General features: G+C 43.2%; 1 protein-coding gene across 1 annotated transcript in view; it reads left to right on the forward strand.

The window, feature by feature from the left end:
* Positions 1-12,092, forward strand: part of ADAM11 (ADAM metallopeptidase domain 11) — a 98,525-nt gene that overhangs the window by 16,110 nt on the left and 70,323 nt on the right. Inside the window, exons 3-4 of the mRNA XM_073607717.1 lie at positions 6,179-6,255; positions 8,757-8,820. Of these exons, the coding sequence (XP_073463818.1) occupies positions 6,179-6,255; positions 8,757-8,820 (141 nt within the window). The remainder of the gene's footprint in view (positions 1-6,178; positions 6,256-8,756; positions 8,821-12,092) is intronic.

Below are 12,092 nucleotides of genomic sequence, written 5' to 3' on the forward strand. Positions count from 1 at the left end.
TTGGCAAATAAGCTGTGATCTTGCTAAATAGCTCAGGGCTATTTATTAAAAATTATCTAATATTAAAAATTAAAAATTATCTAATATCTGGGTGGCTTTAGAAAAGAATAGATTTTTATATTTATGGGACTCATAATGTGCTACCCCCTCCCCCGGGCCCCCCTCACCTCCCACCCTCCATGATTTTCAAGCTCTCCTGCTCCTCCTGGGAGCCAAAGACCACAAAAACGTTGTCAGGATGGTGAGCAGGAGGAACAATCAATGTTCTTTGTAAAGCGTGAACCTACAGTAGATGCACTCAGTTAAAATCTTGGCTGAACAGCTGAGTAAACAGCAAATCTTGCGCTCTACAGCATAGTGCTCCATCGACCGACGCAGAGGGCAGAAGAGATATTAGGGGATAATAGACTCCACCGCCACCTGCTAAATGCTGTTATATAGCGTATAGATTTGTTAGCCCCTTTCTGATCATCTGATTAATTAATAAATTAAAGTGGTTAATATATATATATTTATATATACACACACACACACACAGTATCTCACAAAAGTGAGCACACCGCTCACATTTTTGTAAATATTTTACTATATCTTTTCATGTGACAACACTGAAGAAATGACACTTTGCTACAATGTTAAGTAGTGAGTGCACAGCTTGTATAACAGTGTAAATTTGCTGTCCCCTCAAAATAACTCAACACACAGCCATTAATGTCTAAACCACTGGCAACAAAAGTGAGTACACCCCTAAGTGAAAATGTCCAAATTGGGCCCAAAGTGTCAATATTTTGTGTGGCCACCATAATTTTCCAGCACTGCCTTAACCCTCTTGGGCATGGAGTTCACCAAAGCTTCACAGGTTGCCACTGGAGTCCTCTTCCACTCCTCCATGACAACATCACAGAGCTGGTGGAAGTTAGAGACCTTGTGCTCCTCAACCTTGCGTTTGAGGATGCCCCACAGTTGCTCAATAGGATTTAGGTCTGGAGACATGCTTGGTCAGTCCATCACCTTTACCCTCATCTTCTTTAGCAAGGCAGTGGTCGTCTTGGAGGTGTGTTTGGGGTTGTTACCATGTTGGAATACTGCCCTGCGGCCCAGCCTCCGAAGGGAGGGGATAATGCTCTGCTTTAGTATGTCACAGTACATGTTGACATTCATGGTTCCCTCAGTGAACTGTAGCTCCCCAGTGCCAGCAGCACTCATACAGCCCCAGACCATGACACTCCCACCACCATGCTTGACTGTAGGCAAGACACACTTGTCCTTGTACTCCTCACCTGGTTGGCACCACACGCACTTGACACCATCTGAACCAAATAAGTTTATCTTGGTCTCATCAGATCACAGGACATGGTTTCAGTAATACATGTGCTTAGTCTGCTTGTCTTCAGCAAACTGTTTGCGGAGTTTCTTGTGCATCATCTTTAGAAGAGGTTTTGTTCTGGGATGACATCCATGCAGACCAATGTGATGCAGTGTGCGGTGTATGGTCTGAGCCCTGACAGGCTGACCCCCCACCCCTTCAACCTCTTGAGCAGTGCACTCATACGTCTATTTCCCGAAGACAACCTCTGGATATGACGCTGAGCACGTGCACTCAACTTCTTTGGTCGACCGTGGCGAGGCCTGTTCTGAATGGAACCTGTCCTGTTAAAACAGCTGTATGGTCTTGGCCACCATGCTGCAGCTCAGTTTGATTGTCTTAACAATCTTCTTATAGCCTAGGCCATCTTTATGTAGAGCAACAATTCGTTTTTTCAGATCCTCAGAGAGTTCTTTGCCATGAGGTGCCATGTTGAACTTCTAGTGACCAGTATGAGAGAGTGAGAGCGATAACACCAAATTTAACACACCTGCTCCCCATTCATACCTGAGACCTTGTAACACTAACGAGGCACATTACATCGGGGAGGGAACATTTCTAATTGGGCCCAATTTGGACATTTTCACTTAGGGGTTTACTCACTTTTGTTGCCAAAATTAATGGCTGTGTGTTAAGTTATTTTGAGGGGACAGCAAATTTACACTGTTATACAAGCTGTACAATCACTACTTTACATTGTAGCAAAGTGTCATTTCTTCAGTGTTGTCACATGAAAAGATATATACATATACATAACATATAAAAGCACCCCTGCTGCCCCATGCACACCTACAAACATAATCGCCTACAGGGGGCACACACTTTTTGTAAACAACAATTGTGCAACACATATTGGGCATCGCTGTGCATGCCAAAGTGAGAGAAATCATTTTAGCTCCCTCATTTAGACTTAAAGTGATTGTACACCCTCCATTTACCTAGTGAAGTGACTGGCCTCAGGTGATACAGAGGTGAAAAAAATCCTCCTACATAAGTTTTACTTGTTTATCTGCAGTCTTTTTTCCCTACACCCCTTCAAAAGGGCAGAATCCATGTTAAAATCCTTCTCCATCTGTTAGTATCACAGAGGAGGGGCGGAGAGCTGCAGTTACACTGTGTGAGAGCTGATTGGAGGAAAGACACACACCTCCCTCCACACAGCAAAACAGGAGTGATGGAAGGATGTAGAGCTGTGTTCTGAATAGACAAGCTGTGTGCTGAGCTCCCTCCCCCATCACAAATGTATCTCTTGTGTAGGGAAAACTTCTTAGAAGTGACTCATGCTGATAACAGAGGAACAAATCAACAGAGAGAAATGACAAAATCTAAGGCTGCATTCACACCTGTATGTTCCAGGAACGTGTGCAAAAATGCAGGTCACGCTTGCAGTATCATTAATTGTAAATGCGACTCGCAAACACATGAGGCTCAATGCTAGAAAATGTCCCAAAGCTTCTTTTGGTGCGTTTGTCTTAGGTAGGGCAGCCCATTCAAATGAATAGGCTGCCCTATGCAGTCATTCAAAAAAATCATGACAAATGCAACACAGCGGTATGAATGGAGCCTTCATCTTTAAATTATGAGAATAAATACATTGTGTCAATTTTATGTATCAAGTAAATCATCTTTATATGTAGGCACCTTTTGAATAGAGACATGTTTCCCGGTTCACATTCAAATATGTTGAGCGCTAACATTTCCCATGGGTCTATACTTACTTTTTCACATGACTGTGAGGGATGAGCTGATGGAGAAAATAAAAGGTTAGTTGTTAGGTGGAGGCAGGAAAGGCCCCACTGAAGAGAAGGTTTTTCAAGGCATAATCTAAAAGTGGACAGAGTAGGAGATAGTCGGACAGATTGGAGTCGGGAGTTCCAGAGGATGGGAAAGGCTCTGGAGAAGTCCTGGAGGTGAGCATGGGAGGAGGTGACAAGGGAGCTAAAGAGCAGAAGGTCTTGGAAGATACTTATATCTTAGATACTCCAACAGTGGAATCTCACTGCCATAATTCCCAACTCTGTTTTAGGTTTTTGGGTCTTCCTGCCCACCGTTACGTGTTCCAGCTGCTCCTGTTACATTATCCTCAATATTAAATAATTGTATTTTTTATATCAGAAATATCAAATAAATGTAAAATGATGTAGTACCCCTTATAATGGCCAAAGCCATTATACAGAGCTGGCAAGAGGTCTTACCAGGAGAGTCTGCAATGGTCCCTAACAAAAACTGTCAGCTAGTTTAACCAGTGGTAGCTGGTGCTAAAACAATTTGGGGGGCGTAAACAAACCCCCCCAGGTCTGCACTCATCAGAGGATGCCTGGAGACTGAGACTTGCCTACAAACAGAGCCCTCCAGGTCCGCACTCACCAGAGGACGCCAAGAGACTTGCCTATAAATGGAGTCCCCCAGTGGTCACGGCTTCCCTGATATGCAGCGGCTTCCCTGTTAACCTGGTCTTCTTTCCAGGTTCCAAATCTTCAGCCTCCTGTCCTGGTTGATTGGGACGAGAAGCCAGAAACCGTAAGGGGCGCAATGGCGAATATTGATTTGCTAAAAATTAACAAGTGGGAGGGTTCAGAGGACAACGTAAAACAAGCCAATTAGAGCCTCAGGCTCTAATCACATGCTTGTAAAAAAATGAGGGACCTAATGAAAACCCATTAGTCTGGCGCCTCACACACTGCAATGAGTGCACACACATAGAACGATTGATTTTTAAATAAATGATAATATGACTAACATTTTTTAACTTTAAGATGTTAAAAAATGTTAGTCAAAATATCAGTTATTTAAAAATAAATCGTTCTATGATTATGCAAAAGAACTTAGCATCTTCCAACAATGGATTTCTGTGGACTGATCCTTTAAGCAAGGTATATGTAACATTAGATCACCTATAATAACTGTATTGCATTATTCCGCATACTTAGTCTCAGGTTACACTAACCACATTGGAAGTATTATAACTGGCTAAGAAAGCACTTAGTCTTGTCTGTAATTAGGTTCACATTGATATCATTTGATATTGCTACTGCAGCAAACTGACCTGTGTGCTTAGACACCAAATTGTTTACAAGGAGAGAGTTTAAAAGGAACCTCATTTCCAGATGATCTGTCTAACGTCAAACAGATGAAAATTCTAATTTTGGTTGGATGGTCATCAAATCTTGCAGTATATGGCAATTGTTGAATTTGGCCCTACCCCCACCCCCTTGCAAAGTTCTGAAGTCGGTATCTCGTGAAATGGGTTCAAGCCTGGTTTTAGTTTTAGTGGTCACTGAACTGAGTGTAGCAAGGTCCCAGGCCTTCTTCAGTCTAATTGGAACCTCCAGAGCCATGAGCTGCTGACATCCTTCCATATAGAGTGGGTTGTAAGGTATAGTGGGTGTAGTGTAAAGTAGATTCATGGGCGCCAGACACTTCTTGAATGCAAAGAGATTTTATTTCTCTTGAACAGAACTTTGGGAGAGAGGGTTAGGGCCAGGACACCCTTAGGCAGTTGCAATGTTAATTTGGCAGACTCCTACAGGTAGACAGCCATGCAGGGAAAGGCATCCAGCAAGACGCTACATCTGCATGAGTAGGAATGCTGTCTCCTATGGCAACAGTCTTTAACAGTTTCTAACACAAGATAACAGTTCCTTCACTTCCACTACAATCACTTCTTGTAGTTCTTCAACCCACTGAGCTCCCAGTCTCTTTTAATAGATTAGATGATTCACTGCCTCTGAATCCCTTGAGCTCCTCCAATCTTCACTGTAGTATCTTCCTCAAAGCGTCACCCCGCTTCTCTGCTGGGTCCCTAGCTTGGCACTCCAGATACTTCTCAAGCTTCACCCCATTGGCCTGCTCGGTCCCTGGCTTGACACACAAGGCTGCTCTGCAAACATCACCTCCGCTGGCTGAGTCCCTGCTTTGACACCTGCTGAATTTTCCTGATTCTTCAGTGTCCCCAGTTGGTGAGAATACTGCTCCAGTACTTACTTCAGCTACTCATGGTGGTCCCTGGTAACAAGGTGGCTGGTCCTTTAGTGGCGACAGCTTCCCCTCTACCTCTGACCATGACAGGTTCTCTGGCCGGCAGAACCGCCAATTCTGGTTGGACTGCAAGCCACAATCCCAACCCTGCGCTGCTCTCTTGCTTCTGGATAGGCCCTCAGACAGCCTAGAAGCCAGATGTCCCCCCCTGGGATAGGCCCAAACTCTGGCCTAGCAGCCCGGGCAATACGAGACACATCCACCCAGACAGCCGTCAAGGGGCACAGAACACTTATCACGTGACTCCACCCAAATATATATAGGTTTTCCCAGCAAGCCAAGGGATTCAAGAAAACCCCTACACTTTGGCTAAGATACCCAATATACTCCTAATCTGCCCTTGCTTTGCCCTTGTCTTATCTAATGACACCAGGTACCCGGCCATCTAGCGGCAGAATTGAGAAGTGCAGCAATTCTAGAGTTAGGATGAAATCAACTGATCCTCAACAATGAGCCAAGGTAACTACACCTGGCAGGTAAATTCAAGAGCAACCCTGCCTAAACATCAGGGTGCTACATGAGGATACAGACTGCATTCCGCTTCTCCTCTGCACTACAAGCATAAAACAGCTGTGTTGATTGGTTGTTAGAAACTACCCAGGCAGTTCATTTAGGCCTTGGAAAATGTATTGTCTCTTAGTAAATTCCCGCTCTCCAGTTGTTACATATCTTCATATTTAATAAACAGTGTAAGGGTGATGCACAAAGTGATGCATCTTTTGCCAACTTTTTTCCTTTCAGTTTGCGTTATTCTCTTCTGTCTCTGTATTGCAGTCCGCCCATCTCGCCAGAGTCAGTTTCCTGGTTCCAGCGTTTAGGAAAGAGCTTATCCTGGACTTGGAGCTAAAGCAGTAAGTATTTCCTATCATTATACAGTTATGCATTCATCCACAGGGCAGGCGACCATATGTACCTTCCACCTGTACTGTACTAAGATGAAAGAATCCAGGAACAGCAGATTGTGATGCTACAGGGCTGATGGATGCTTATATTATACAACACCAGAGTACCTACAACAGCTAAATGTTACCACAGACGTTGGAGACATGCAGTGACTTCTGTGGGAAAAACTGTGGTAGATTTTCCCAGGACCTGCACAGGACAGCTGCAACAACATACAGATCAATAAAGTGTCTGATGAACACAACATGCTGTATACTATATACTTCACACTGCTCCTCTGTGCACTGTGCTATTCATTATATTCCACACTGTACCTCTGTGTATTGTGCAGTACATAATATACTTCACCACACTCCATCTCTGTACACTGTGCTGTAATTACATATTTTACATCACTCTACTCTGTGCACTGGGTTCTACATTACTGTATATACTCTACATCACTCTACTCTGTGCACTGGGTTCTACATTACTGAATATACTCTACATCTCTCTACTCTGTGCACTGGGTTGTACATTATATACTCCATGTCTCTCCTCTCTGTGCATTGTGCTGTATATAATACACTCCACTCTGTACACAGTACCATACATGATATACTCTATACTGCTCTTCTTTGTTCTCTGTGCTGTACAATATAGACTCCATACTGTTTCTTTCCGCACAATGCGCTGTACGTTATATACTCCACTTTGCTCCACTCTGTACACTGGACTGTACAGTAAATATTCCATAGCACTCAAATGTGTGTGCTGTGCTATACATTATATACTCCACATTGCACCACTCTGTGAGCGTACATGACATTTCCCTCATCACTCCACTCTGTACATTGTGCTATAAAGTATACTGTATGCTCTTCACTGCTATATAATGTGCTGTACGTTATACATAGCTCCCAACTGTCCCTAAATTTCAAGGGACTGTCCCCGATTTGGAACAAAGTCCCTCTGTCCCTCTCCCCCCCCCCCTCATTTGTCCCTCATCCCTCATTTTGGTCTGATCTTTATAGTTGTATATAAAATGCACTTTTTTAATCTTTCAAAAAGTGTTTCCCAGTTGTAAACGTTTAATCCAATTTCTAAATTGGTGTATTTGTAAATCTCAAGAGCCAGTATAAAGGAATAGTAGTGGTAAAAAGCACTTGTGGGTTTAACCAATTTTTAAAATTTTTTTTATTTGCATCATTCTCCTTTAAGGGGGTGTGGCAGGGGGTGTGTCCTATGCCTGCATACTTTTACTAATAGGCATCCCTCGTTTACATTTCAAAAAGTTGGGAGGAATGCGTTATATACTTCACAAATACCTCCCAACTTTTTGAGATGGGAGCAAGGGACACCTATTAACAAATGTATGTAGGCATAGGACACACCCCCTGTTACGCCCCCTTAAAGGGGAATCGTACAAAAAAATTATTAGTTAAACCCACAAGTGCTTTATTTTTACCATATACTATTCCTTTATATTGGCTTTTGAAGTTTACAAATGCAGCAATTTAGCAATTGGATGAAAGGTTTAGCACCGGGAAACACTTTTTGAAAGATAAATAGTGCATTTTATATACTATAAAGATCAGACCAAAATGAGGGACAAATGAGGAGGAAAGAGGGACAGAGGGACATTGTTCCAAATCAGGGACTGTTGGGAGCTATGTTCACATCACTTCACTCTGTACACTGTCCTGCATATTTAATATTCCACATCGCTCCACTTGGTATACTGGTGCTGTATGTTATATACTCACTGTGCCATTAAACACTCTACTGTATGTTATATACTCTCATGCTGCACACTGCACTTAGATGATATATTCCATAACACTTCTTTTTGTGCAGTGTGCAAACTCGAACTCTATATGCTTAAAAAAAAAAAAATATGGTAAGCAGAGGGCAAAAGACTACTCTCCACTACTTCCTGCAATCTTCTCCCTTCTGCTGGTCGTTCCCCCATTTATAAATGAATTGCTTTTTCTTCACTGTGTAGAGGTGGCCAACACACCAAAAGTCAACCTACTAGCAGGGCAATGTTAGATCAAGAACCTGCAGATGAGGTTTAGAAAGCACAGATTTGCAGAACAAAATATGTAGAGAGATCCTTGCACTGCAAGGCCACAGGTACAGCTTCCTCTCCAGCAAGGTGAGCAGCTAGGGTTGCCGGCCTCATCCCTTTAAAACTGAACGCACATGAACAACACAGGTTCTTGGGTTTAGTTGAATGCAGGTAAGGTACCAAAGGAATTTAATTACCACCTTAATCGGCCACAGAACCTGTGTAATTTAATATGTGCGCTTTTTTAAAGGGATGAAGTGGCAACCTTATAAGCAGCGCAGTAGTGACATCACCAAATCTCACTCTAATCTTATGAAATGTGGATATATGGCTGTTAAGCTGTAGATGCAGGTGTTGTATATTTATGTACTTGGACTATGACACCTCTTTCTTTTTCAGCCATCTTTTATCATCTGGCTACACTGAAATAATCTACAACGATCACAATAATACTCGGGTGCAGGTGAGTGTTTCATTATAATGTCACTTAGGCAAGAGAACTCTGGTCTATTAGAAAATCAGGAAATGAAGAGCTGCTGAGATCGCTAAATATTCATTTCATTCATTTTTTTTTTTACATCTTGCTTATGTGATTAAATAGAATTTACCATGCAATCCATTACCCGACACCCTTTCATATGTGGTGTCTATGCCCACCCCCTCCATCACATTATGCTGATTGACAGCACAATTTTCATTAAACAAAGCTATTTCGTTGCCTTAACACTAATGCCGCGTACACACGGTCGGAATTTCCAACAACAAATGTTCGATGTGAGCTTGTTGTCGGAAAATCCGACCATGTGTAGGCTCCATCGGACATTTGTTGTCGGAATTTCCGACAACAAAAATTTGAGAGCTGGATCTCAAATTTTTCCGACAACAAAATCCGTTGTCGTAAATTCCGATCGTGTGTACACAATTCCGACGCACAAAATTCCACACATGCTCGGAATCAAGGAGAATAGCCGCACTGGCTATTGAACTTCGTTCCTCTCGGCTCGTCGTATGTGTTGTACTTCACCGCGTTCTTAACGTTCGGAACTTCCGACAACATTTGTGCGACCGTGTGTATGCAAGATAAGTTTGAGCCACCATCCTTCGGAAATAAATCCAGGATTTTGTTGGCAAAAGTGTTAAATTGTATCAAATGTCAAACCTTTGTAAGTTTTGAAGTTAGTAGGTAATAGTTAAATACCTGGTTGTTTTTTCTCTTTTGTTTTTTTTTTTTGTTTTTCCCTTTTAGACAGTTGTCTGGTATTCATATTAGAAGATTCCCACTTGCCTCCTATTCTACTGACAACTGTAAAATGTGATTGTCCCATTGTTATATATCTCATTGACATTGGTACCCTGAGCATCCAAAGCTAAATCTAAAGGTTTTTGCCTTTAGATACACTTTAAACTCATTGGCTGTGTTTGTATTTATCACTTTGTATCACATGCTAATTAACACTTAGGTGATAATTACAAGTACTACTAATATCACATCTGTGTTTTCTGCTCAATAAGGCGTAACCAAGTTTCAAAAAAACAATCATTATTTAAACTACTAAAGTGATGGAGACCATTGACCTAGCAAAGTGTATGGTATTGAACAAGATGAAGTGGTGTTCAATTTAAACCATGTGCTAAAACAAAATCCAGTTTTTCATTGCGCTCCCACATGACTCGGTTGTTCAAAGTGAACGCAGCTTTACCTTCTTCACTAATATCCACTTTGCTGGGGGAGCAGGCTATTCTGTACACCTTTTATGAAAGAGAGCCCCGCTGTACCTCGCAGAGCCATGCAGTGCTGATCTGGTCTGTCATTTTTAAAGCTTAATTTTCCTGCTTTTGTTTTTTTTTTTTCTATTTCTTTCAAGGATATCAAACCTCTTTCTTTCTGTAGCCATCAGATTCCAGCGGTCACGTTTGTAGAGGAGTTCCAGCCTCCCACCCTAAAAAGTAAAAGTCAGCAGCTAGAAACACTGTAGCTGCTGACTTTTACTATTAGTGCACTTACCTGTTCAGGGATCCAGCAGTGTGTCCTCCCCCGAGCCAATTGTTGAGTTGGCTCTTAGGTGCTGGCGCCTCCATCCTGACTAAGGGAAACCGGCTGTGAAGCCATGCGCATACACAAATCATGCTGCGCTTTGTGAATGGGCCGGCTGTGGAGTGAAGGAGGCCACAGCGAAGTGAGCCAGAAGTAGGAGCGGGTACCTGTCAAAACCAGGTACCCTCTCCCCCCCTCAAAAGGGGCCAAACGTGGCAGGAGGCAGACGATCGGAGCTTTCCATTTTTGGGTGGAGCCCTGTTTTAAGCTCACCATCTGGCAGCTGTAAGCCTAGTTGCTGTTTGTTTTACAATACCTTCATTGATCCTTTCCTTGAGGTTTTTAGGGCAAAACATGTAGATAGAAATTCTTTGGCTGCCACTGCGGACTCCGTTTCTTAAAGTCCAGCTAAGCTTTCTGTTTAAGGGCCTGGGTTGAACGTTGGCTTTGGGTTTGTGTCGACGGCATCATTTTTGGTTTGAAATTAGTCTGAGATGCTTCTGAGATTCATAATCTGACACTTCCATTTCACCTCCTTTTAACCACTTCCTGCCCAGCCTATAGCAGAATGACGGCCAGGAAGTGGTTTGGTTATCCTGACTGGGCATCATATATGATGTCCAGCAGGATAACGAGCCAGCACGGACGACAGTCAGTCTGACACACCTCAACTCCGATCTAGGTAAAGAGCCTCTGACAGAGGCTCTTTAGCACGTGATCAGCTGTGTCCAATCACAGCTAATCACAGTGTAAACGGGAAAAGCCGTGTATCGGCTTTTCCTCTATCGCGCCTGACAGGCGCAAGTAGAGGAGAGCCGTTCGGTTGCTCTCCTGTCAGGGGGGGTCTGCACTGGTTGATTATCAGTGGAGCCCCCCCGAGGATGCCCACCCAGGACCACCAGGGATTACCACCAGGGATGCCCACCCATGACCACCAGGGATGCCAACCAGTGCCCATAAATGAGGCCAATCATTGCCCATCATAAATGCCTGCCGGTGCCTCCTCATCAGTGATGCCCATCAGTGCCACCTATCAGCGCCCATCAGTGCCAACCATAAGTACCCATCAGTGATGCCTTTCAGTGCTGCATATTGGTGCCCATCATCAGTGCCCATCAGTGCCACCTCATTGGTGCCTGTCAGTGCAGTCTCATCAGTGAAGGAGAAAACTTAGTTATTTACAATATTTTAAAACAGAAACAAAGAAAAACTTTTTTTTGCTGGTATTTGATCACCACTGGGGTTTTTATTTGTTGCTAAAAATTAAAAAAAAGAAAGGTTAGGTTTAGGAGTGTGTCTATAGGAATGTTTGACCATTCTTTCAGAAGCGCATTTGTGAAGTCAGACACTGATGTTGGATAAGAAGGCCTGGCTTACAGTCTCCACTCTAATTCATCCAAAGGTGTTCTATCGGGTTGAGGTCAGAACTCTGTGCAGGCCAGTCAAGTTCCTCCACCCCAAACTCGCTCATCCAGGTCTTTATGGACCTTGTTTTGTGCACTGGTGCGCAGTCATGTTGGAACAAGAAGGGGGCCATCCCCAAACTGTTCCCACAAAGTCAGGAGCATGAAATTGTCCAAAATGTCTTGGTATGCTGACTCCTTAAGAGCTCCCTTCACTGGAACTAAGAGGTCAAGCCCAACCCCTGAAAAAAAAACAAAACACACCATATTCCCCCCTCCACCAAACGATTTGGCCCA

Source organism: Aquarana catesbeiana, linkage group LG12 (assembly GCF_042186555.1).
Source record: "Aquarana catesbeiana isolate 2022-GZ linkage group LG12, ASM4218655v1, whole genome shotgun sequence".
NCBI classification, from domain to species: Eukaryota; Metazoa; Chordata; class Amphibia; order Anura; family Ranidae; genus Aquarana; species Aquarana catesbeiana.